Genomic DNA, 27,517 nt, shown 5'->3' on the forward strand with positions numbered 1-27,517 from the left:
TGTAGGATGCCCAAGAATTTTCAAAGCTCTTTATGTCTCTTTTGGAAGATACTTTGTCTAAACAAAAGAACCCAGATGTGCGGAACATTGTCCAGCAACAGTTCTGTGGGGAATATGCTTATGTAACTGTGTAAGTGTGTTTCCACTTTTTCATGATATATTTTATTCTAAGGCAGTTGCTCATGTGTTTTCTAATTTTCAGTTCAGTTCCAAGTTATGGCTTTAGTGGGTTATCTTGGGACCTGGAGTATTTATAGCAGTGCATTTCCATGGGAACATGTAAACAGCTGACTTGATAATTGCAGTTGAACCCATCCAGGTGTTGGGATCTGTGTCTGGTTGAGCTCTTGCTGTTATTTTATGGCTGTGATGTGAGCTGAAAGAGTAAGACTGGAGCCAACTGGAATACTAAGAGTAAAGTAACTCTTAACTGCATGGCCTCACCAATCACTTTCTGTTTTTATTTCTTTTTTGAGTATGCATAGTGTAAATGATTTCTATGAAAGAACTAAAATTATAAATGCTTATTTCTATCTTTCTAGGATGTAATACGGTAGAACCTTACTACTGCTTTTCCCACTCTGATCTTAATTTTATCACTCTCTTTTATTATAGTTGCAATCAGTGTGGCAGAGAATCTAAGCTTTTATCAAAGTTTTATGAACTGGAGTTAAATATCCAAGGCCACAAACAGTTAACAGATTGTATCTCGGAATTTTTGAAGGTATTTACATTTTGGTGTATATGTTTCTGCTGATTAACAATTTAAATGCTATTCCGAATTGTTTTTTAATGGATAAATTCATTATTTTGACTTTCTATATATGAAATGTCTTGAAGTGTCTCTATGAAATGATCTAGAAGAAACTTTGTAAATTATAAATTACTGAAGTAGGCTTCATCTTAAAATAACTTTTGGCTATTTCAGGTTATTTTATATATAGAGTTATGTATGTGCAAAAACTTGTAATGGGGGAATTGTAGAGTAAGAAAATGTAAGCTATGTTACCATAAGGTTAGTTTACCTTTTTACGTTTAATGAGAACTATTGAAAGTGTTGAATGAAGATTTTTCTTTACATAAAAATTGGCCATTCTTCAACCCCTGCACTCCATATTTCTCTCTTTATGTATTTAGGTTTATGTAGAGACCCAGAAGTGGTTCCCTTTTGTTGAGAGTGGAAAAGTTGCTGAGAGGAAACCTTTGTTGACATGTAGGAACAGACATGTAGCACAGCAGATGAGCTTATTATATAGCTTCTTTTCTTAAAGTATCTTGTACTTACCCTACTTCTTTAGCACAGCCATTAGCATGCGTGAAGTACTCATTTATTGAATTCATTCAGCTAAGTATCAGGTGCTTGCTGCGTTCAGGCAGTGTTTCAGCTTTTGGGAATAACCATAGTGAATGAAGCGGACATTTTTCTGTTAAGAAGTTTATAGTATAGTATGTATAGGGATCTGCGAGGGCCAGCGAGTGTGTCAGCTGTAATAAGTGCTATGGAGTAAACTAAAGCAGGGGAGGGGGATGGCATATGGAAGGGTGAGTGAAGGTGATGGAGTAGTGAGCCATCCAAGAATTGTTTGGGGCAGATGAAATAACAAGTGCAAAACATGAGACAAAAATGTGCCTGGTGGTTTGAGGAACAGCAGGAGGCCAGTATGGCTGAAGTGAATAAACCAGGGGAGAGTGATAGAAGATAACATTGTAGGGGTAACTAAGGACCTTATCAGATAGGGCCAGGTAGATAAAAGCAAGGTCCTACTGTGTAGCACAGGGAACTGTATTCAATACCTTGTAATAGCCTATAAGGAAAAAGAATATGAAAAGAAATACATGTACCTATCTTTCTGTATGTATGTATAACTGACTCACTATACTGTACACCAGAAATTAACACAGCATTGCAAACCGACTATACTTCCATTTTTTAAAAAAAATCTCTTCGAGGGAAAAAAAAATATAGGGCCAGGTAGACCTTTGTCAGAAGTTTGACCCTGAAATGAGATGACATGTGAGGGCTGTAAGCATAGGAGTGATATAGTCTGTTTTAATATGGATTACTCTGGCTGCCATCTTGAGAATAGACTGGTGGTGGGGCAAAGGCAAACAGAAGGAGTTGATGATGGCTTGGACCAAGCAAGGGTTAGCCAAAGAAGTGATAAGTAGTGTTTGGATTTTTCAGAGTAGAGCTGATAAAATTTGCAGATGGGATATGGAGAGAAAGAGAGGAGTCAAGGATTACTCCTGAGCAGCTGAAAGAAGGGAATTGCTGCGACTTGAGTTGTGAAGGCTGGTGGGAGGAGAAGGTTTGGGAGAGGGCTTAGAAGTTTGCCTTGGGGCATGTTAAATTTGATAGGTAAGGTATAGTTCAGGTGAGACGTCAAGGCTGGATAAAAACTGCAAAGGGAGTGAGAGAGACAAAGACCAAGGGCTGACCCCTGGGACATTCAAACATTAAGAGATCAGGGAGACAGGAGCAGCTAGTGAGGGATGCTGAGGGGGATGTGAGTTGAGAAGCACCCTAGAGCCAAGTGAATAAAGTGGTGGTAATAACCTGTACCAGAAAGCTGTTATAGAAACATAAAGGAAAAATTGTAATAATAATAAAAAAAAAACCACCATTAGCTCTAACATTGAGCACAATTAGCTTTCTATTGTGAATGTGGTTCAGTAATGTTAACTGTGTGTGTGGTATGAATTTTGTGTATATATATGTAATTTCGTATTCTATTTCCCTTATGTAGTTGCCACCCATTTTCACTGTTTCAAAATTAATTTTGCTGCATCAAAGTGCATATTTTATTTCTTTTTTAAACCTGCTTTCTTACAATTCCCAGAAATGGAATTATCAGGACAAAGGACCTAAAACCAAGTATTTTTATACTCATACATTTTGGAAAGAGGCACATCTGTTTTAAATCACTGTAGACAAATAATGTCACTCCTAAGCAATGCCTTATATCTTCTGTGTCCTTCATATTTATAATAACTTGATCTTGAATAGAAGCTATTAATTCATGAAATTATGCTTTGCATCAGAGATTTGATGACTTAAAACAATCTTTCCATCTTGTTTTAATTTTTTTTAAAACTAATGTCTTATTCCTGATCAGGAAGAAAAATTAGAAGGAGACAATCGATACTTTTGCGAAAACTGTCAAAGCAAACAGAACGCAACAAGGAAGATCCGACTCCTTAGCCTTCCTTGCACGTTGAACTTACAGTTAATGCGTTTTGTCTTTGACAGGTAAATGTGTGCAATTGTAGTGTTCATCGCTCATTGTGACTAATACGTACAGATTTTACCATAGACAGTTAAGAGCAAAATGCTTATAATTTGAAACTCAGGATTTGGTGATGAAAATTATAGATGGAGCCTATCATTTTGAAATGCCAGTATTTCATGACTTATCACAATATTCTTAAAGCCAGTCATATATAATTAAGAATTAAAAAAGTAGAGAATCTTTATTTTTTATTCTGAGAAATTAGTAAAAACTGCAAAGGCCAAGTAAACATTTGGGTAGGAACAAAATTACTTTGACATTCTGTATTATTAAATAAGAACTCCAGTAAATTTTCTACTCACTCTAATAGCCTCTATTTCCATGAGAATGTATCTTTTATTTTATAATTCAAACCAGGTAGTGTTTTTACATGTGCATTTCTTCTGTAAAACAGGAACATCTGTGGTTTCTTTTGTACTAAAATTAAAACTTCTGGAAATGTGCTGTTTGGAATTAGCACTTTAAATTCATACCTTTTAGCCTGTTGATTATTTATTGCCTAATTCTAAGACAGGATTATGTTTTGAGCAAGATTGCTAGATGAAATTACCTAGCTTCTACTGAGTTTATTAAAATAGCTGATAGAGCTTATATATTGTTTTATGATTGTTTTAAATATAAATATAATTAGCTTTCTTCTTGGTTAGGCAAACTGGACATAAGAAAAAGCTGAATACCTACATTGGCTTCTCAGAAATTTTGGATATGGAGCCTTATGTGGAACACAAAGGTACTACTTTTTACTGAGTGGTGATAATTATAAATGTTCAGAGGCTGTGACTTGTGATCTACTTGTGTTAAGTACAGAATGGCAGTTACTACTAAATTTTATTTGGTAATCTCAGGGAGCAAAGTCATTTTAGGTGAGCTGAGATGTTACTTTCATTTTCTATGAGTAAGTACACAACAAAAATTAGATGGTTCATCAATATCTATATAATAGTATAAAAGAATAAAAATTGAAAAAAGATTTTGCTGTTCCTGAACTCACTCGTGTTACCTTAGCCTCAGTACCATATCTGAAATTCCTCATAAAATTAAGGGTCTTCAAGCTGCCTCCATTCACATTCTTTAAAAAACATTTCATCAAAAACATTAGGTGGCCTAGTTCCAGTATTTGTGCCGTAATTCGTTGGATCTCTGACCACTGATAAGTTGTGCGAGACTATGACACAGTCTCAATAATAATTTGCTACTCTTCTTTTCGTAGTTTCACCTCACCAAATGGGAAGATTCTTGTTAGAGAAAAGAAACATCTTGCCCTTTGTTTCGCCTGCGCTTACTGGGAGGACCATTTTACTTCTCTCTTAACATTGATTTTAAAGTTGGTTAAATTTTTAATATTGAAGTTAAACTCTGTCTCCATAAAAGAGGTTCTGGTGGCGGCTTTTAAATGGAAACAGGCCATAAAATAAAACCTTTAAAAGAAATGATTGGGGAGGTTGGGGGAAATGATGTGGTAAATATTTAAATCTTAAAAAGTATGATGCTTTAACCAGACCTGTGGTTTAACATTCGCACCTCTGGAAGAAGGAAGCTGCTCTACACATTGCTACCGGGCTTTGCTACTGCTGTATTTGGCTGAATGCGTAAACTTAGATGTAGGTCACTTTATATAGTAGTTTGCTTCCTGACTCCTTTGTTAGGTAATTATTTGGAATTAGAGAAGCCCACTAGCTTAGTGGTTTCTCAGGGGTCAAAAACACAGGAGATGTAAAGTTATTTTCCTTGACTCCAGTTTATGATTTTGAATACTTCTTGTTATTAAATTTATTATATATTTGTCCAGTTTATACTGTACAGAAAAACTTTGACCTTAATAGGTGAAGAAACCTGTAGAAATATTTCAATATGTTGTCTTACTAAGTTTAATTTTTAAATGGAGAAATAAAAGTTTTTATTTTAGAATTGTTAACTATGACTTGTAAAATTAATCCAGTAGTTTATAGTTATAGACCTGTCTTTCCAAGGCTGTTGTAATGTTTGCTATACAAATGTATTACCTTGTATAAGTGGAATACTAGACATAAATTAGCTTGTTAAAATTGCACAGGATTCATTCTAGATGATTAGGAAAAATCAGAAAGCATAAAGAAGAGTTGTAAATAAAAACCACTTGTAATTCTATCAGCAAGATAACCAGTATTTATATTTTCCTATGTTCTAACTCATACGTGCTGCATACACACATGCACACAAAGTGGAAAAGAATGATATAAAAGGTGATCTGTTTTTAAAAGGAGAATTCATTTGTTTCTTTAAATAGTTAACCTGCAGATATGCATAGATATGTAAGCTGAGGGGTCCCCATTCCTTGAATGTTTCGTAGCTGACTCTTAACTCAACTCTTGCTGTATTTCTTGGGGATTTTAATATCCCTGTAGTCCACTTTAAGAGTGCATAAAATTCATAGAATTTTAGAAGAAACCAATTACATTTTAATGTAGTTGTCAAAATACTAAGACAAATTTGTAATACCGTAATCAGGTGGACACCAAAGAACAGATTTCAGTGGCTAATCAAAACCACCGTAACTCTTAAGTTGATGAGTAGAATGAATTGATAAGTATAAAATCAGATAATCTGCGTTAGTGGTAATGTGGTAATGAAAATTGTGATGTCTGTTGATAATAAAGTTACAGTCACCGCTAATACTTCTGTGGTTTATTGTCTTCATGAATAATTTAGGGAATGCTATTAACTACTGCTGTTGTAAGCTGTCTTTACCAGACCTCATAAGAACTCTCCAGTGATTTTTTGTCTCCCTATTCCCCTTTTGAGGGTCATATGCTACCTTGTCCTCCCACAGTTTAAATGTCATACATCTTATTCCATCATATCTTTCCTCCTCTTTTTTTAATTTAAACATTAAAATGTTCATAAAAGTTCAAAATACAGAAATGTATGGACAATTATCACAAAGTAAACGTCTTCGTGAGTACCACACGGGTCAAGGAGGAAAACATTCCTAATACTCCAAAGCCTCCTGTGGGCTCCTCCCAGTTACGGCTTCCTGCTCTCAAAATATAGCCAGTAACCTGACTTTTATGGCAACCACTTCCTTTTGAATTTTTTTCCTTTAACATTTTACTTTATGAGCTTGAACCATTAAACATTATAGTTTACCTTTTGCCTCCTGGGATATTGCCAGGTGAAGCACAGCCTGTGATTAAATCTTAATCTGCGCCCTCCCCTCCACCGCCCCGTCTTGGCCATTGAACACTGGAGGAAAACACCATAGGTGTGCCTGTCTTCTCAATCTTTTTATTTTGGAGAATTTCAAATTTAGGTGAAAAAATCTAATCTGTCAATTTTTATCTTTTAACTGGATTTTTTTATCTATTTATACTTAATGTAATTACGAATATTTCCTCTAATTCAAATTTGCGTCACTCTTTGTAGTTCCCTATCCCTTGCATATATTTTCAGGCTTCTCATTTCTCTAAACATAGAAACCCTAGTTTTATAACTTGGGGTCATGATGGACATTGTTGGAATATTATGCAGGTTTATTTTTGCTGGCTCTTTTACTGTTGCCACATCATCTGTACCTGTTATATCTGACATGCTGGTTATTGCACGTGGGAAATTTTTAATGGGGATTCACTTAGGGCTGGGATGAAGCCACCTTCTCCAGAGATACCTAGGTTTCTTTCTGCCAAATACCTGGGGTCATTACTGGTTAGGTATCATCCCAGACCAAGTCCAATGCTGCAGGTTCCCTTGCTCAGATATTTGGTTTTCTCCTCACCTCAAGAGTCAAAGTATAAGGCAGATAATTTTTCTCCTATTTCTGGTGTAGGGCAGGTTCATTTCTCCTATTTCAAACTGAAGAGCCCTAGTTTCATGATGTGAGTTCACGTCTAGACTCCTCACCTTTTGTGGATCTTAGCTTTTATCTAAGGTCCCACAAACCTCTTAACTGTGAAAAAAACAAAGTTCAAGTTGATCAAGTTTCACCCAGGACTCTCAGGAGGAAATTGTTTTCAATGTCCTCACCTCCCTAGCTTGCTGTCTTCACATAGTATTTGGCTTCTGAGAATTCTTCTTTTCTTGCCAACTGACCAGTGCATTTTAAAATATTTTAAAGTATTTTTATCTTACCCGGTATTTTAAATTATTTTCAGCTGGAGCGGGTTAGCTGGGCTTTGGTCCAGGTATTAATCTGCATTACTGTATCCCCTACTGAGCTAAAAAGAAAAATGCAGGACTTTGTCCTTTCAGTCAACTTCTGTGTCCTCCGTGCCTAAAACAGTGTCCAGTGTGTTTATTTGTTGAATGAGTGATTTGCTATACCTTGTGACTCACTTCTTGTGGTTCACTGTATTATGGTACTTGTGTATGCTCACTATAAATTTTTAGAAGAATATTTAATGATGTGGAAAGATGTTACTGATAAATTTGTTAGAAAAAACTGCAGGTTTCAATGTTAATAGTGGTTGTATTTGTGTTGTGGGATTCCTAATGAATTTGTTTTCCAATTTTTACTAAGACTACAGTAGAAATGATTAACACAGATAATTTCTCCCTATAATTGGTTTAAGTTTACAATCCTTTAAAGGGTTCTTTTTCAAACTTTAAAATATTTTATATTAAAATATAGATGTTCATTCTTTTGCTGGTGTTTTGATGTTTGGATAAAGCTATCTCTTCTTGCATGAACCATTTGCATAGTACGTAGGCTGTGATGTGTAGGTTTTGTTTATTTAAAATGGAATAGGATCGTAAAATATTTAAAAAGAAATCTGAGTGCAGAACCAGTCTAGATTTTTGTTTCTTCCCATGTTGTTTCTAATTGTCTTGTATACACCTATTTTGAGAGCAATTTTCCTTAATGACTTAACTCAAATTTTTAAAAAGCATTTGTTCTTTTTTCTAGGAATTATAGTCTTTTAGCTTTGCACTCATATCTCACTAGGTTGTGCAGTTAATTTTTGTAACAAGTTGGAGAATATGAACAACTGATTCTTGGTAACTATATGGTCTGCCAGTTTATGCAGGAGGGTAAAATACACTACAGAGTGGCTTCATAACCCTAAGTGCCCAGAATGCCATAGCTTCCCATCTATGTATTTTGCAGAGGGACTAGATAGCTAATACAGTGAACTGCTTAAGACAATGTCTACTACATTACTTTGTAATTTTTGAAATCTTAGGTCACATGTTTTGAATTCTGTCAGATGCATAAAGAATTTTAATCATTTCAATTCAGGCTCAGGGTATAAGAAGAAATAATGTTATCCAAAATTTCTTTCATTTTCTCCCTTTCTACTTCTCCAGGTGGGTCCTATGTGTATGAACTCAGTGCAGTCCTCATACACAGAGGAGTGAGCGCTTACTCTGGTCACTACATTGCCCATGTGAAGGATCCACAGTCTGGTGAATGGTATAAGTTTAATGACGAAGACATAGAAAAGATGGAGGGGAAGAAATTACAACTAGGGATTGAGGAAGATCTAGGTAAAACCTTTAAGTTGTGAGTGCCCTTTTAAAATATAATTTTTTTTTTACAGAAACATTTGTGATAAATTAGAGCCCAAGATTGTTACGGACTATGCACTTCTTAAACACACATAAGATCTTTGAACATCTTTCATAGCAATGCTCATTTTTTAAAAATGATTTTTCTTCAGACATGGTTTCTGTGTCATGTTTTCAGTACAATTTGAAAAAGTTTTACTTTTAAAAAATGCACACCATTTTTATTAGTCAATTATACCTCAGTAAAGCTGGAAAAGAAAAAATGGAAAGTGTGCTGGGCTTGCCTCCTGAGTGGTACTCAACTCTGTCTTCACATTAGAAGTATTATCTATTTTTAAATCACATTTTAAACATATAGCAATCTTGCTCTCACTTTACCTAAGTAATACTCAAACTCTTAACATTTGCTTTTATATCTTATTTTGATATTCTAACTAGGAACAAAATTGACATGTAGCTTTAAATTGTGAGTAATTAAAATTTAGTCTTATTTGACTGTTCTTTACTGAGATTTATTTGATCCATCTTATTTTTAGTCAGAGAATTGTAGGATTAAAAGCGTTGTTAAGGCTCTCCTGTCTATCTTCTCCGTATAGGTAGTCCTAAATTGTAAAACATTTGAAGAGAAAGACCCCACATATACTGAGGATCCCATTCTAATGTTTTAATGCCTCTCATTGTAATATGCAACTTACATTGCAGCTTTTAGTTCATAAAATCCCATTAGTGATTAATTGCTTTGAATATGAACATTTATGAATTATTTTATATTCCATCTTATAGAAATTAATGAACATCTTAAGTCTTAATACTTCTCATTTAGAAATGACCAACCTCCCTTTGCTTGTGCATGCTCCAGAGATTTTTAATTCCCAATGCCTGTGGTCTTCAAACTTACTGCTCCTGTATTCTCTATAGGAATATTGAACAACTTTGTATTTTATTGCACATTTTAAAATCCAACATTTTCATTATAAACTTAAGTAGCTCCAAATAATGTAAGTTCTGACAAATTATAATTATTGAAACTTAAACCACAACCTTACTAAGTGTATCCAAAATGAAATCACATAATAGAGATTTTATACACACATCATCCTTTTCAAAGGTATGAGAACTGGTCTTTTTTTATGGAAGGATGTTTTTAATACTTCCCCTTTGTCCTGTACTAATGTTTCCACTGAAGCTACAGAATTTTGTTCTAATGGAATATATTAAGTATTCTGTAATCAAAGCTCCAAGTGGTTAAAAAGTTCTTCTGAATTGAGCACTGTTCTTTTTCTTTTTCTCAAATAAATATTACTGCATAATTGATCAAACCTATATAAATGTGTTAGAAATTAAGCACAGCAAAATTGTACTGTAAATATATCTTTTGATGAGGTGGATAAAATTTTGTCAGTGGGTAGGAGGTTATATCCTTTTGTAAAGCAGGAGACAGATGACTGTGAAAGGAATGGTAGAAACCGTCAGTGGAACCTCAACTATGAGACAGAACAATTTTAGAAAAGTACATAGTGGATTGAGCATCTGGTAATTGATTCCCTGAGAACTATCCATGACCTCACACTCCTTGGAAGGTTATCCTGGGATATTCAAACTCAGTATGAAAACCAACTTCATGTGATGTACTTGCCATGTAAAACACTTAATAATGTTTTCCAGTTGCTACTGAATTCACTGAATTAGTGGCTAATCTTAGCATTTCATTTCATTTCTTTTTTAGTAACATGCTGTTTTATTTCTTCGGGCAAATCTGAATTAATTTTTGTAATTTAAGACCAGCATTAAAATAAATTCGTAGGTTTCTGCTGTTGTTGTTCAGGTTTATCTTTGTGAAAAGTAGTACTTTTCAGCTTTTAAAAATGGAAAATGGCAACCAAGCGGTCAATAAGTTGTTTAAATATCCAAACGTTAAATGAGTTTACTAAATTTGTATTACCTTTTAGAGTATCTGGGTTTGTATTTTAGGAGTTGTTTTCTGTGACCTTCCTTGTTCCCCTCCCCTGCAAAAGAATGAACAAACTATAGACATTCTAATTGAGTCATTTTTTTGGTTTTTCCATCTCAGCAGAACCTTCTAAGTCCCAGACACGTAAACCCAAGTGTGGCAAAGGAACTCACTGCTCTCGAAATGCGTATATGTTGGTTTATAGATTACAAACTCAAGAAAAACCCAACACGACTATTCAGGTACCAGGTAAGCAATTTTCCAGGATTAGGTAAGGCAAATATTTTGGAGAACCATTCTCAAAGGTCAATGACAAGAACAGATTGCTTTTATTTATAATGGTAGGTTGGTTGCGTATGGTGACTGGTGAAAGTGTACATAATCATAAATTTGCTTTAATGAAGTAAGTTTTTAAAACAAAGAGCTTTTAACAGAACCATTCCACTGACCTCCCTAAGGAAAAGTAAAAGCAATTTTAAAAAATCCTATGGATAGTCAAGAGATGTATTTTAAAAAGTTTTTGTTAATTTAAGTATAGTCACCTTACAATGTGTCAGTTTCTGGTGTATAACATAATGTTTTCAGTCATTCATATACATACATATATTCGTTTTCATATCCTTTTTCAATATAGATTAGAGCTGTTTGGTTTTATTTTGTTCAATTTGCAAAGCACTTGTGGATTTTAGCCAATTAGTTATAAATTTTCTAGATTTAACATAAAGAAGAAAGAGCTGCTACTTGCCTAAAGGCAGTCTTAATTTGACTGGGGTTCTGGGCCGCTTGATAGTCCCAGTTGGCCGATGATGTCACGGAGAACCAGGTGGGGACATTCCAGATAATGACTTCAGATTTACTTCTGCCTGCGTCTGGAGGTCCCTCATAGAAAGGGAGATCCCAGTAGGAAGCTGCCACCAAAATCTTAGCCAGTGTTTGATGTAATTTAGAGATCAGCATGGTTATGTGTCTTTGAAAACAGTGTAAATTTTTTTTGTCTTAATGTTCTGAATAGCCTTTCTTCAGGAGCTGGTAGATCGGGATAATTCCAAGTTTGAGGAGTGGTGTATTGAAATGGCCGAGATGCGTAAGCAGAGTGTGGATAAAGGAAAAGCAAAGCATGAAGAAGTTAAGGAGCTGTACCAAAGGTTACCTGCTGGAGCTGGTCTGTAAGATATTCTGGGACAGCACTGTTGCCATTAAGTGCCTTGTTTCTTTTATGATGACAAATGTATTTGAACAAACCTTTCCCCTGCCTTTCCTTATAACCCATTAATGCCAGCTTATGCAGTATAAAATTACTATGTAAACTAGCAGTAACTTCATGTGTAGCATTTCATATAATTTTCATTATTATGTACCTTTAAGAATGGGAAGCTCTCAATAAATTAGAAGGTTTAGGTCAGCACTCTGCATATATGACTCTTGTAGGTATTTCTAATTTCTGAGACATTAACTTGTTAAAGAAAAATCTGATTGAGTTACTATGGAAGCTACTTGCCTAGTCTTATTTCCTTACACACTTTATACCCTAACAGTATTAATTGCCAGGCATTCTCTTATATGAGTACAACTTTTTTATGACACTATTAGGTTATTTTGAAACTTAATATCCAGTATTATATTAAGAATAGGAAAGCTTTATGCTGACTCCTAATTATTATCCCACATAGTCCAGCTCATTACTGTATATGTTTATTCAAGTTTATCCAATGCCTCAAAAAGGAAACTCCAACTTTTTAAGGCTTGAATGCCATTTGTAATAATATGTTTTATGTCATTTCATAGGCGTGAGTGCCCCATACCCAGCCCCTACTTTAAAAAGAGAGGCAACTTTACTGATTTTAGAAAATAAATACTCAAGCATAATTGTTCTTGTGGTTTTGTCTTTTTGATATCTCAGTTTTCCAATACTGGTATAACAAAAGATGAATATAAGTTGCTGAATCTGTAAGAATATCTCCAAACTACGTCTTAGTTTGAGTCTGACCTTTCTTTGTAACCTGTTAATCTCACTCTTGTTTCAAGGGTTGGGATTATCCTAAAGAATTAGACTGACCTTAATTTTATTGGAAATGATTTGGAAAAGAATATGTGATTCATATCTCTAAATTTATTCAAAGGAGTTGGGGCCTAGAAATCTATTTTCTGAACTTTATTCATAATTTCCTGTATTCACTGGACAAGAGAAGGGGACTTACTGGATCTAAACCAAAATGCTGTTTTGAATTACTCTTTAAAAGTACGTGGTCTGAAAATGTTATGTGTCAAGTTGACACTTGTGCTCCTCTTGCCTGTTTTGTCTATAAGAACCTGTGCTTATTTTCTTAGAATATGTATATATATTATCAGTACTTCTACCAATTATGAGCTTTATGATTTTCCCCAAGTATCTTCCCCAAGTAGAAAATCCATGTCCTAAAATGTTGTCAAATTGCAAAGCTAATGACCATGGTTCTGTGCTGCCAATTGAAGTCTTTTGGTGAAGTATTTTCTAAATTTTACCTCTGTTTGTGATCCTATCAAAAGAAGGGTCATTTATCCTAAAATATAAACCTTTCTGGGAACCTGAACTCTTTGGCCCTTTTTATTTAAATTGAAATAAATCATCTCTAAATAACCCTTAATTATTTCTAGGTAAGTTGTTTCAAATATTTTTGATGCTGTGATCTTTCTAGACTTTAAAACTTTGCAAAAGAAAATTCCTGTTCAAAATCTAGCCATTTAAAGTGTTTGTGTATATATAACTTTGAGCCATAATGTACATTTTCCTTTGGCAAATATTTTAACAATTTCCAGGTTCATGAAGTACTAAGATTTTATACAGTTTGTTATGTCTACCTTGATAATTAAAGTTCTCCTTCTTGTTTATTAGTTGACTATCCGTACCTTTGGAAGGTGATGCTTAGTAGTTTACCGAATCACAAAGAATAGAGAACATCTTTGAGAACCTGCCAAGAGTCTGTCTTTGGTACAGAAACATCCATAGTGTAAAAACCTCCCACAAGCGGAATCTCCCTTAACTACTGAGGCTTGTGCTCGACCTGGAATGTTAGGGAAGCTCTTGGCAGAAATGAATACAACTGTCTATACTGAAAATGGAAAGAAATACCTCTGTGACTGTAGTCACTCTTCTTCCATGGATCTGCCAGCATACTGAAACCAGCCCCCAGGATCTGGAGAACTGGTGGAGTTACTAAGTATGGAATTAATCATATTAGAGGCCCTCTTCCTGCTGCTTTTTACTAGAAAATCATACATGATTTTTCTTATCCTTATATCTTACATTGAATTCACATTAAACTACTCAAAACCAAAACAATAAACTTCACTTGGAAGTTTTCTGCAGGGAATTGGAAAATGTCTTGAACCAACTGCCTTTGGGTCACATTGTTGCTGTGTGAGTCAGGGTTATCCTCACCCTGGGCTTAAAATTCCATCATACACCCCTTGGCAGGGCGTGCTTTGTACATTTTTATTATTTTAATTTAAATTTTAATTAATTAATTTATTTTGGGGTACATTTTTAGTTTTCCTAGATTCCTTTCCTGGTAAGGGTCAGGATTCTGATGGCTGTCCTTTCAGTTAGCTGTAGCAGGTGTCCTCTACCACCACCCCCTCCCCCAAGCTGCTAATGAAAGGAGAACCGTGGGGAATTATTCTTCAGTGTCGCCCTGTGTCATGATCCTGTTGGTGCTTCATTGATATCCTTGAGATTGCTTTAAAGTTCTAACCTATGTGACTATGCTTGGGGAAATAGTAGATGTGCTGTAATAAGGCTTTTATTTTGCTTCTTGGATAGGGATCGTTTATCTTTGCCTTCTTAAGATACTCCCGTGCACTCTGTCTGTCAGATTAAACTCTATGAATGGCAGTAAAATTAGGAAGTAATTTTTAATTTAACCATATCGTTTTATATTGTTAAATGCCACAACCGTGTTACCTATACTGTATCCGTAAGGTCTCCACTTATATATATTGTGTGAATGTACAATTAACTTTTCTATCTCTTTTCTTCCAAAAAGCTCAAAATGCTTCACATTATCTTATCTTTTACATTCAACAACATCCATGTGAGGTAGGTAGAAGGCAGGTATTATTACCTTCATTTTACAAATAAAAGACCTGAAGCATAGAGAGGTCAAGTGACTTGCTCCAGTTCAGTTTCTTGGTGGCAGAACTTGTTTTAGACCTTGGCCTCAACCTGTATTCCTGAGCTCTTCCCCTGCAGCTGCATCAAAGCTGAGCAATCAGCCGGGAGGCTTTCAGCTTATAATTTACAGTTTTAGCCCAAGTAAGGGACTGAACAATTCTGAATTCTGTTTTGGTGAAAATTGAAATGTTTTACACTAAACTTAAAAAACGAAAGTTAGCTTTCTAGACTTGTAACTCTCAGGGAAGTGTAAAATTGGTCAAAATGGACTTTGAGTTGAATTGTCTTTCCCTCATCTCATCAGAAATAGTACCATAATACAAATACATAAATTCAACCTCTGTATGTTTTCTTCTATGTTTTATGCTGGGACTCACTGGAGATCTTTGTAAGTAATCAAAGCTGGCCCTTTATCTTTAATTTTGGCTTTTAGGGAGCCCTGGGACTCTTGTTTCCCAAAGTAAAACTCATTGTGAGGTTTAGTTTTGTCTGAAATTCTTACAACTTCAAAATTGATAATAATTCAATTGTAGTGCACTTCAGCCTGAAAGTTGTGTAAAATAGCATAATTTCTTAAAATACGTAACGGTGTAGTGAATAGATTGCGATACGGATTTGGGTGGGGAGATCAAATACCTTTTAATAGACATCACTGTCCTCTTGGATGAGGGAAAGTTCAGTGGTTGAAATGGACTGCAAAAGTGTGATTATAGCTGATGAGGTTAATTTTTAACTTAGAACCTAGTCAGACTTCTCATTTTAATTTTTCAGATGTATATCACACTTTGATGACAAGTGTTTATGAAAATCATGTATGATGTAAACATAGTCGGGGTGAGGTTATGTGATTTGCAAGCCAGCCTGGATTGTGGCTTGTAGTCAACAATCTTGGGTGTCCTGATCAAAGCTCTGCTGTGCTTATCAAGCAAGACACTTCTCTCTGTGGATACCTATTTTGTAGAATGTGGTTAATAATACCAGCCGACCTCATAGGGCACTGTGCAGACTCGTCCCTCCTCTGCATGGCTCCTTGAACTCAGAGTGGTAGTTACATGGAGCTTTGTGCTGTACTCATCAGACCTCTTCCCTGAACAGTCATTCTTCTTCTGGTTCTGCTAACTTTGGACGGAATTTACATTGCTTTTTGAGGAAAAATGAATGTATCACTTAGTCAAAAAGCTGTAAAAATACATAGGCTCTTTCCCTTGCTTTCTTCCGCAGAGCCCTATGAATTTGTCTCTCTTGAGTGGCTGCAGAAGTGGTTGGATGAATCAACACCTACGAAGCCTATCGATAATCACGCTTGCTTGTGTTCCCACGACAAGCTTCATCCTGATAAAATATCGATTATGAAGAGAATATCTGAATATGCAGCTGATATTTTCTACAGTAGATACGGAGGAGGACCAAGACTAACTGGTAATTCAAGATGTCTTCTCTGCTTAAAAAAGAGTAATGCGTTCAATCCTCATCATATGATCTTTATGATCATTTCACCCAAACTGTGCTTAGATCACATGTTTCTTACACTCTGCAAAGAGGATTTGCTACATAAAGTCAGAGTTAACCATATTATACACAGTATATTTATAATGTTAGAAATTGATACTGCTGGTTCAGTTTTGTTGTTTTTTCCCCTCACAAAACAGAGAAAATAGGAAACATTTGAGAAATCCATCTAGTAGTTTTTTGTTATTTTATACAATAATCTTTAAAGTGTTGGTTTGGTTGGTTGCACTTCTTGTTTCTCCCTTTAAGTGTGACTTCTGTGTGATCTATAGATTGTTACTTAGCTTATGGATGGAAGCTGCTTAATTCTGCCTTGAATATGAGCTATATATAACCACACAGTATCTGTAGTCTGCTCTCAGTTGCCTCTCCTCAAAGCATTTTTACTTTTTTTTTTTTTTGGAGGTGGGGGTACTTAGGTTTATTTATTAAAAAAAAATTTTTTTTTAATTGGAGGTATTGCAGATTGAACCCAGCACCTTGTGTGTGCTAAGCGTATGGTCTACCACTGAACTATACCCTCCCCACCAAAGCATTTTTACTTTTAATGACCATCTGGCAACACAAGCCGCCCTCCAATCTATAGATGAGTCTAATAATCAAAATCACATGACTGTCACCACCACCTCCGCTCTATTCCCTAAATTAAATGCTGTTTTCTGATTGTGTACAACTTATTGCATTAAAAAACTGGCATTTAACTGCATGATTCTGGCCTCTTATATACATCTGGAGTTTTGCTTTCTAAATATCTGTTTTTGATTCATAAGCAATAAACTACTATGAGAAGATCTTTGTAAGAATCACGTTTCATGTAATTCCTAGAACTGTGTTTTGAATCAGGCCCTTGATGTTTCTTTTCCCTTTACTGTTTCAATAGTTAATACCCACATGAAGTTCTTAAATAATCAAGAGTACATATATAGTTGTCTGATACACTGACTACCCTCCCCTCATTTAGAGCCTCAATTATTTGATCATGGTCTTGCAAAATTTGCATCTAAACTTTGTAAAATATTGTACTTTGTGGCATAGATAGTTTTAACATTATATTATACCTCCTTATTCTTTATGCAGGGTAACACTGTTGCTGTCTTGATATTTATGTCACCAAAATAATATAAGATGTATATCAATTTGCTATATTGTCAAAATTTACTTAAGCTTAGAACTATCCTTGTTTTTTGAATTGCTGAAAACGTTTTAAGAGGAAATCTGTATGTGAATGCACTCTGTTCTCTTTCAATCCCGTCCAGTGAAAGCCCTCTGTAAGGAATGCGTAGTCGAACGTTGTCGCGTGCTGCGTCTGAAGAACCAACTAAATGAAGATTATAAGACTGTAAATAATCTGCTAAAGGCAACAGTAAAAGGGTATGTTACACAGTATATTGTTAGATAAACTGAAAACCTAGAAGCTTATTATTTATGGATAATAAAAGAGCTGGGATTTGGGGAAGAAAGAAAGGTCATGAAGTGGGTGGCAGTGCGGGATCAGACTTTGGAGTGATTGCCACTGTGGCAAAAGTAAAGCTGAGTCATGGCCCTTGTGGCCGAATTCCATCCAATAGAAAGGTGGAAGCAAGAGAAGTAGATCTGAGGCCTGAGCAAATGAAGGAAGGGTGCTGGCCTGTGTTCTGACATGGAAATATGGAATGCTTATATTGGAAAACCATTCTAGCAGGCCTGGGGCTGTCCCCTTTAGAGAGGCTGAAGTAACCAGTTAACAAATGGTACCCAGTGGTGCATCCTTGTCAGAAACATCTGTGCTACTTGGAGTTTGTCGAACCCCATTCTGTAGAGTACATCTGGACTCAGATGGCATTTATTATATCTGGGTTTAATTTAAATTGTATATTTCCCAAAGAAAGATTAATTAGTTCACTATTTTTGGTTATTCCATGAACAGCCTCCTGAGTCCCCTAAATGTGTGTTTGTATATAGACGTGTGTGTGTGTGTGTGTGTGTGTGTGTACTTGAAGGCACAGCTGTATGTAGTTCTGCGTAGTAATCAAGTGAAAGTGGCCAGTTGAACAGTGTGATTGGCATACATTTAAATGAGGTTTAGGAGAAGCAGGGTAAGATTTATGATAGAATCAAAATATTAGATACCTGCAATTTAATAGTGAGTAAAAATGGCCAAAATGAGGAAGTGAGTTTAAAAAAAATTGTCTGCACAGCAGCAGATACTGACTTCTAATTCAATTTGGTTGTGGCCTTTACACAGAAAGAAGGGATGAGGGAGCTAGGAAATGTTACTTGCATCATTTCACATTCGCTCTATTCCACAGCAGTGATGGGTTCTGGGTTGGGAAGTCCTCCTTGCGCAGCTGGCGCCAGCTAGCTCTTGAACAACTAGACGAGCAAGATGGCGACACAGACCAAAGCAATGGGAAAATGAATGGCAACACCTTGAATAAAGGTAACATTTAAAACCTGTTACACAGATGGTTGTGAATCATAACACAAAACTGAGAGCATTTGTTTTTAGTAAAATGTTTAATTCCCATCCATGTAATTTCAAAGACAATTTTTTTAAATTTAAAGCTCTCCAAAAATATCTCAGGACATATAAAAGTATTTAAGCTATTGAAAGTGAGCAAGGGCTCAAGAACTCGGGAGAGCCATTTCTAATAACCTCGCCTGCCCTGGGCTTAGGTTCTTTCTAATTACCCTCAAGCAAGATTAATTGTAGCTTTGCTCCAGCTAAAATTTTTAAGAAAGGCAAGTCTGCCACACATTGCATAGTATATTGTGCACTCAGTACATTTTGGTTATAGATTATCTGCCACATCTATAGGCTGCCTTCCTCTCATGAATGAGCTTGAAAGTCTGTGTTATTTAGCCAGGAAAGAAGACAGGTTTTGAATAGCTTTTTACTTATAAATTCTTCTGACTTTTCTGAAGCTACGCGTTTAAATAGGAAATTATATTAATGTAAGTCAACCACTCAGTGTAATTTTGTAGTCAATAGTTTATAAGTTATCAAGGGAAATTAAGGCATAAAACTTTTTACATTTAAAGTAGAAACTAGTGCTTTGATTGGTTTACAGTTCTTAGATACAATTAGTGATCCATATGCAATTATTTCACTTCCAGTTTTACCTCCAAGTAGTAATATTTACATACATATTCTGTATTTTCTGCATTCCAACATTTTAAACCATTTAATTTTATTTTGTGTGAATCTTCCTGTATCACTGACTGCCTTAACGGTTTGAGAAAATAAATAGAGCAGAGCCACTGTTAGTTTAAAACTGTGATTTTTAACATTTTCAGATTTGAAGAATGTTTTCCTTTTGGTCAAAAGTATTTTGTGCTATGTACTTCATTAACTTAACATTAGTTTTAAAACACTATGTTGTACACATTAAATTTATTTAGTATTGTACATCAACTACCTCACTAAAAATAAAGAAAAAATTAAAAACCTACTTTTTATGTGTCCTGTGACTCAGCATGTGAAGTATTATATATTTATTGGGTGCTCTTTGAAACCTCTTTGTATATCAGTGACCTTTCATCCTAAGTAAAGTTGGATGCCATAGTAGAAAGTGCCTTGATCTTGGCCTAGTGTAAAAACCTTTTTTCATGTTGCTTTCTGAGTAAAATGTTTTTCTTCCCCCATAGAAGTAACAGTCAAAACTGAAATCCCTTCTACCAGATCTAGTTACGGAAATAGTGGCTTTTTATAATGGTGCTTGTTTGGGCACAGTTTATGCATCTTCCTCTACAAAAACATGCAGTTTTTAAAAATTTAGTGGCTGCATTTGATTGTGTATGTATATATATACATATATATGTATGTATGTATATATATATAACCTATTTCAGTTTTTTACAATTAGTACATAAACACAGATGGCAGTGAGCATCCTTAGATGTCCTTGTACCTACTTTGTCTAATTTTCACATTGTGTGACACAGAAGCAGAGACAAATAGGAGACAGAGAGACAGGTCATGTCTTGTCTTGTGGTCATGTCTTGTCTTTGCTCATTTTTCTACTTGAGCTTTTTAATAAATAGTCTTTATATTAAGTGTATTAAAATTTTGTGCTTGTATAGCACAGGGAACTAACTATATTCAGAATCTTGTAGTGACTTATGGTGAAAAGAATATGAAAACAAATATATGTATTGTTCATGTACGACTGAAGCATTGTGCTGTACACCAGAAATTGTCACAACATTGTAAACCGACCATACTTCAATAAAATATATATATATATACAAAAAAAGAAAGTTTGTGCTATGTACATAAGCTGGAAAATCCATGGATAACTATTCTAATCTCCTTATACTTATGGCTTTTATTTGATCCTGTTCTCCGGTATACGCAACTACAAATTGACAGTGTCACAGTGTAGACAAGTAGAAAAAGCAGATATTAGAAAAAAAAACTGTTAATAGGAATAAAGAAGTTTTAATTATGTACATTTGACATTAAAATTTAAGTGCCTTTTATATTAGCCTGCTAAACCTTTCTGTTCTACCCCTAAAAGAATAGGTGGGTGAAAGTGACATGACATGCAAGTGATTAACCTGGTTTATATCGCATTCTCAGTACCATGACTAGAATTAATGGAAGGATTTGTGAATTGTTTTTCAATTGGAAAAAAATGCATATTTTCTTGTATAACCTAAAGATTTAAAAAAGTGAAACAGCTGTTCAAATTTCCCCTCCTCTTGTAAGGGAAAGAAATGAAACACTTCTTAGCAGAACTGCGTAGGAATCACTTGGGGTCTGATTTTTAGAATGTTTTAAAGTTTCGTTTGTTCAAAATTGTTGAGTAGTGTCTTTGCTACTTTGATTGTTAAATACAACAGCTACTGCAGTTGTTACCTGTGTTTCTTTTGATTAGATGAATCAAAGGAAGAAAGAAAAGAAGAGGAGGAGGAGTTAAATTTTAATGAAGACATTCTGTGCCCACATGGTAAGGCAGAAGTGTGAAACTTTCATTGTTAGTCTGACTTTAGCATGTCGTAAATATTTTGTTAAATGTTTTACACTCCGAGATTAGGTCCTAATGTGGCAGCCATGGTGGAGTAACTGGTTTTCTAAACTGTACATTTTCTTAATGCTTCTGTTCTCTTACCCTTTTAAACAGCCTCTGCTGCCTGCTTTCAAGCCAATGCCCCTCACACCTTCTTGCAAAAAAATTTAAAAATAATACAAAACAGGATTTCTCCATGTTCTGCAGAAGAATCTTTGTCACTTACCACATTGAAGGGCTTTCTGAGTTTCAAGGAGAAGAATTTCAGTTATTTCCCATGTCTGTGTCTGTCCAATTTGAATACTTGGAAAACAGTATTTGTGTATTTCCTCTCCTCAGGGCTATTGCTGCTTTAGTTTATTAGACATTTTTTGACTAGCTACTATGTATTATATACTCTTAATGATAACTACCAAATCCTTTTTAATTTTTATTTGGTTTTAGTGAGTGCTCACTTGTAATAAAATAGCTATTTTGCAAGGGTCTCATTATATGACATGTGATTTTCCATTCTGTTATCACTCGAAGTCAGAAAGGTGTCTACTTCCCAGTACCTCACTCACTCACTGTTTTATTTTGTTTTTTTTCTAACTCCACCCAGAGAAACACTGGACCCAGAGAAGTTGAGATGTCAGGGGTGGATTTGTTAACCCATGTTTGCATGTCTTGCTGTGTGCTAATGTATTGCTAGTACTCAGAATTCTTGTTGGTCCTAGTAAGTTCTTTATTCTAGTTTTTACTTCATGTCCTCATTATGAATTGGCACATGATGCCTCACATTTCCCCATACACAGTAGTTCTTTTATTTATATCAAGAATCCCTGGTGATACTAGTGATAGTAGTTGTCACTTGACTGATACTTTCGTGCTGGTCTTTCTGGATGCGATCTCACTGCACTTTACTAGCTAGGTGACATTCTCATTTACTGGCCACACAGCTAGGAAGATAGGGGATGAAGGGTCATCCTGCAGTATGGGATTGGATCTGTGGATCCCAAGGCCTTCTGTTCTGTCTCCCAGATTGTCCCCCTTACACTAGCAGTGCATAGTAGGAGCACAAATATGAGCATAGATGTGAACCCCTGAGTCATAGAGAGATTGCGTAAGTAAGTAGAGGCAGGCAAAGTGAACAGCCAAAGTAGATTTTTCTCATGTTGCTTTCGTGTCAGCTCTTTTTATTTGACCTTTGGAGCACAGATGTAGACATAGCATGAGTGCCTCCATTTTGAAAGTTGAGGAATCTTTTGTAAAATACTGAGTTTTCATGCTTGGTGCTGCTTAGCAGGGTGAAACAGTGCCAAAACTCAGACTGTCGTCTTTCTCCTCAGCTCGCTGACATTTGCTCTCAGCCCACCTCTCTCATCTTGTCATTTCTGTATTACAGTTTTGACTAGAAAGCATGGCAGAGCTGAATGTGATTTCAGGACTCAGGCTGCTCCGCTCAACTTGTCAGAAAGTATACACGAGCTTTTTTTTTTAAGAAAAGGTCTTTTAGCTTGAGCGATCCAGCGGCATTTTGTTACTGTGCCTTATCATCTAGGATTTCAAAAGGGTAGTTCTGAGCTCTTGCTTTTGCAGACATCACCCGTCTATACTGTGTCCATGGGGTCAGGTTTTTCAGTGTAGGATATGGGACCTTATTTAGAAACCTGTTTCACTCTTTAGGTTTATATTAAGACTTGTCCCTGAGATGTGATGGTCATCGTAGTAGTACGAATAGTAGGAAGATGATAGTTGGACATAATTGAATGTTTACCACGTGCCTGGTAGTTTTCCACGTGTATAGTTATAAACTCATTTCTTGTGTCTTATCTATCCACCTTTAAGCTTCTAAAATATTTGTTACCATTACCCCGCCTCTGTTCTCTTTACTGTCATTATGATTTTATATCTTTAAAAAAGATCCCCTTACTGTGGTTTAGTGGTGTTTTAGGAGGCACTGATAGTAAATGCAATTTTAAAATATCATTTTTATCTGGAAGCCCTTGTTTGAATTTTCATATTTTTATAGCAAAATCCTTATTTCTAAACCCTGTGCATATTTATGACAGATTCTATGTGAATTAATCATGGATTATATCCCATCAGATGGTTTATTACTATCAAAGAGCTCAGCATTTATTGCAGATACTCCATATCCATCAGGCTTTCTTATCCATTTCAGTTTATGTTCATTTAAGTGATAACTTGCCTATAGCTTACCTTGTTTATTACATTTGGTTTATTTAGCAGTTGATAAATTTATTTTATTTTATTTTTTACAAGTTCTTTGGATGTTCTGTGGCCCAGATTATTAGAGTTTGAACTAGATTTTGACAGGGGCGGGAAGAGGGGAGGATTTATCCAGAATCCAAAGTCATTGTTAACTAGATTTCTATTTTTACCGGAAGAATCTTTGAGGATTAGGTCATCCAATTATGTTTGGTGAATTAAATCTCGCGCAACTAGTTTGATTTTCTATTGGGAGATGTTGCTCACAAGATGAATTTGATTGGCTTTCTTTTTTCAGATTTAAGAATAGTGTTATATATTGCAGGATGCAAGTCCAATTTCTAAAAATTCATATGTCACAAGTAAAAGTTGATTATTGTGAGGTCATAAACAGTATTCAGATATATTAAATTTAGTTGATATGAAACTAAATTTAGAAACATGGTTAAGAGTAGAGTGGATGACTTGGTTTGCTACCACTTTCTGACTGCCCTAAAATGACTTATTAAACTACTGATTTCAGAAATAAATTTGGGTTATTCTTTTTTAATCATCTGAGTGATATACGTCCAGCGTTATAACCAGTCATAAAGTAAAGGTAGTCTTACATCAAAACAAAAGGCAGTGCATCCAGAAAGTGTGTGGAATCCTGTTTAAAATATGTGTGTATGTGTATTTCTACTATGTTTTCTTCATTCTATACTTTTCTGAACCAGTTTGGGTTATACCACATATGTACAGAAAAAGAGTACTTTTTTTTTTCATAGGAAACCACTTTAAAAGTATAATTGCCTTGAAGTTCTTTCTAAATCAGGTTATACAAATCTGCTTTACTATTTTTTTGTGGTTGCATTATGTATCACCATAAAGACACACTAAATTGGAGTTTTGATAATTTAGTCAACCTTTAAAAGATAATAAATTCCCTAATTGTGTCTGAGGATAAACTTTTTGATGTAAGTTTTTATAACCTCAGAGGAAATTTAACAGCCTATTCAGAAAGAAAGTTAATTTTTACATTGTGACCTGTTTTCTCTGGTAGTAAGTATATTAAAGCAATGTAATCTTTTATATTAAAGCAATGTAATCTTTTCTTGGGATTAGTCAAAGCTCAGTAAGAGGTGAAGGATGAAGTTTAAAAAATCCACTTTGAGGTTATAGAAATTATGGAGTTTGGATGAGACAGATCTGGTTTCATATCTTGGCCTCATTCACCAGCTGCAGTGACCCTGGGTGTATTAATTTCTCTTATTCTCAGTTTATTATGTAAAACACATAAAGCAAAGAAGGATGCTTTATCCTTACATCAAAAGAAGCCCCTGGCTTTATTACGCTTAATAAAGTTACCTTGCCAATGGGAGTAGAAACAAATGTATTCCTTTGGAAACTTGAAGATGATTTTCTGGGTAATGAACCATATAGATACATACATGTAGTTCATTAATTATCTACTGGGGACAGCTGAAGCAGTGCAAACTAGAACCACAAATGGAATAAGGGGTAGAGTGGGGAGAAAGGTCCTGGAATGCTGGAGGAGGGGCTCCTGAGATTGAGGGTCACTGTCCTCTGGGCCTTCCTGTGATCTGAGGAGAAGAAGGTGATATGACTAGTACCCTGCTTATTGTCTTCTGGGATTTTTAAGGATCATGGGTTCGGGGTGTTCGTAGTAGCAATAAGAAACCAATTGGATATTGATTGGAGGTGGTTTTCCAATTGAAAAGTAGATTGCTTTACTATTAACTGTTGGTCTCTAACTTAAGAGAATGGGACTGAAAAGGTGGGGCGCAACCTTAAAAATACCATTTCTTTTCAGGATGATTTTAGTAACATAATAGAATCAAATGGGAGAAAAATATTCTGCAGGAAATTGTGGCATTGGAATGTAGGTGGAGGTGAAATGCTGTTGAACAACCCCTGCGGTGGCACAGGGACTCCAGGATCCCTGGAAGCCCTTTTACTGCTTACTTCGCTGCTGGCAGGAAGAAAGACCTAGATTATGGACGAAGGAATGGCTGGCTCCTTTAGAATTAGATGAAGTTTAAGGCTTTTTTGGAGATTTTGAAACTAAGGGAAGAGAATTATAGCACTTTATTTTGTTTTTGGTGGGAGGTAATTAGTTTTATATATTCATTTATTTTTTTGAATGGAGGTACTGGGGCTTGAACCCAGGACCTCGTGCATGCTAAACATGTACTCTACCACTGAGCTATACCTTCCCCCCGAGAATTATAGCACTTTAGAAAGGAAGGAAAAGAGGCCCTACAAATTTTTTCTTACATTTAAGAAAGGGGACATCAATTTTTGTTGGGTATATTTTGATGCCTCCCCCCCCCCCCTTTTTTTTTTTCAACTCAGGGGAGTTATGCATATCTGAAAATGAAAGAAGACTTGTTTCTAAAGAGGCCTGGAGCAAACTGCAGCAGTACTTTCCAAAGGCTCCTGAGTTCCCAAGTTACAAAGAATGCTGTTCACAGTGCAAGGTACTGAATGCTGTACTGACATCTGTGGAAATGACATGCCACCTCCCTGGATTGACTTCCCAGGAGATTTAATACTGTGCTTTTGATGGGGGTGTAGGGAGGAGGCATGTCCTGTGCTGTCAGCAGGAGACGGTTGATTGCTTCCTGTTTCACTCTTTTTCAGATTTTGGAGAGAGAAGGGGAAGAAAATGAAGCCTTACATAAGATGATTGCAAATGAGCAAAAGACTTCTCTCCCAAATTTGTTCCAGGACAAAAACAGACCGTGTCTCAGTAACTGGCCAGAGGTATAATGATTCCCACAAAGGACAGAATTCACCTCACCTTTTTAAGGCCCCAGTGAACTATTTCACAATAACCCAGAGCTTCTCTAATTCTCATTACATGAAGTATAGTTCTCTAACCAGGGAGATTTTACTCTAGCTTGTGATTTCTTGGTGGAGGACTATATTTCAGTTTTAGTTATGAAACTTAAATAGGAAAGCATTTTTGGAATGTTTATGGAAACATTTTTCCCTATAGGATTTAGGTTAAGAATGCAGTGAATTAATGTATGCTTTTATTTGATTTTTATATTCTAGTACACAGATGTCCTCTACATTCATAGGTGTATACATCTATCAAAATTCATCAAATTGTACATCTGAAATATGTATAGTTTACTATATAGAAATTATACCGCAATAAAGTTGTTTTTTAAAAAATGCAGTGAATTAATGGATACTTTTATCTGATCTTTCTATTCTAGGACACAGATGTCCTCTACATTGTGTCACAGTTTTTTGTAGAAGAATGGCGGAAATTTGTTAGGTAAAACCCCACAGTTTCTATTTCCTTTTTTGTTGTTCATTCTAATATTTTTAAGAATTCGTGGATTCTGATCGTGGTACCTTACTTTTACTAGCATATACTGAAAACTTTATCTTCTGATAATTTAAATGAATAATCTTGAGAAACACATTTAATTAGTAATATTCTTTTAAATGTATGTAATTTTAAAATAGTCATCTTAAAGACCTTCACTGTAGTTCTGTAATAGTGAAGTGTATCGATCCTCTCTGTCTCATTTGAATAGAAAACCTACAAGATGTAGTCCTGTGTCATCGGTCGGAAACAGCGCTCTTCTGTGTCCCCACGGGGGACTCATGTTTACATTTGCTTCCATGACCAAAGAAGATTCTAAACTGTGAGTTTCTTTTCTTCATGTGATTTTTGTTTCTAATGGTTAATAGAATGTGTTTAGGAAATTTCTTGACTGACATAAACAATCTTTTAAGAATCTGGGCTTTTGTTGAATTGTGGGGTGTTTTCCTTTGATATTCCGTACCAGATTGAGAACACTTGTCTTTTTTAAAAAAGGAAAGAAAGAAATAAAAGACTGCTTTTCCACAAAAAGCCAAGAGGCTGCCCGAGTCTACCTTGTTCTTTGTTTCTTCTTCTTCCTGGAGCCCTGCT

General features: G+C 35.4%; 1 protein-coding gene across 4 annotated transcripts in view; it reads left to right on the forward strand.

Moving 5' to 3' along the window:
- The window catches only part of USP48 (ubiquitin specific peptidase 48), a 73,900-nt gene that overhangs the window by 28,255 nt on the left and 18,128 nt on the right, over positions 1-27,517 (forward strand). Inside the window, exons 5-19 of one of the 4 annotated variants that reach the window (XM_031464292.2) lie at positions 6-130; positions 616-724; positions 3,117-3,250; positions 3,938-4,020; positions 8,571-8,750; positions 10,846-10,971; positions 11,735-11,884; positions 16,094-16,291; positions 17,638-17,752; positions 18,670-18,800; positions 21,241-21,312; positions 25,939-26,063; positions 26,227-26,349; positions 26,811-26,872; positions 27,138-27,248. In XM_031464292.2, coding sequence (XP_031320152.1) covers positions 6-130; positions 616-724; positions 3,117-3,250; positions 3,938-4,020; positions 8,571-8,750; positions 10,846-10,971; positions 11,735-11,884; positions 16,094-16,291; positions 17,638-17,752; positions 18,670-18,800; positions 21,241-21,312; positions 25,939-26,063; positions 26,227-26,349; positions 26,811-26,872; positions 27,138-27,248 — 1,844 coding nt within the window. Of the gene's footprint in view, positions 1-5; positions 131-615; positions 725-3,116; positions 3,251-3,937; positions 4,021-8,570; positions 8,751-10,842; positions 10,972-11,734; positions 11,885-16,093; positions 16,292-17,637; positions 17,753-18,669; positions 18,801-21,240; positions 21,313-25,938; positions 26,064-26,226; positions 26,350-26,810; positions 26,873-27,137; positions 27,249-27,517 lie in introns of all 4 variants that reach the window. The other 3 variants (XM_031464294.2, XM_031464291.2, XM_031464293.2) reach the window with 3 other exon arrangements.

Source organism: Camelus dromedarius, chromosome 14 (assembly GCF_036321535.1).
Source record: "Camelus dromedarius isolate mCamDro1 chromosome 14, mCamDro1.pat, whole genome shotgun sequence".
Lineage (NCBI taxonomy): Eukaryota > Metazoa > Chordata > Mammalia > Artiodactyla > Camelidae > Camelus > Camelus dromedarius.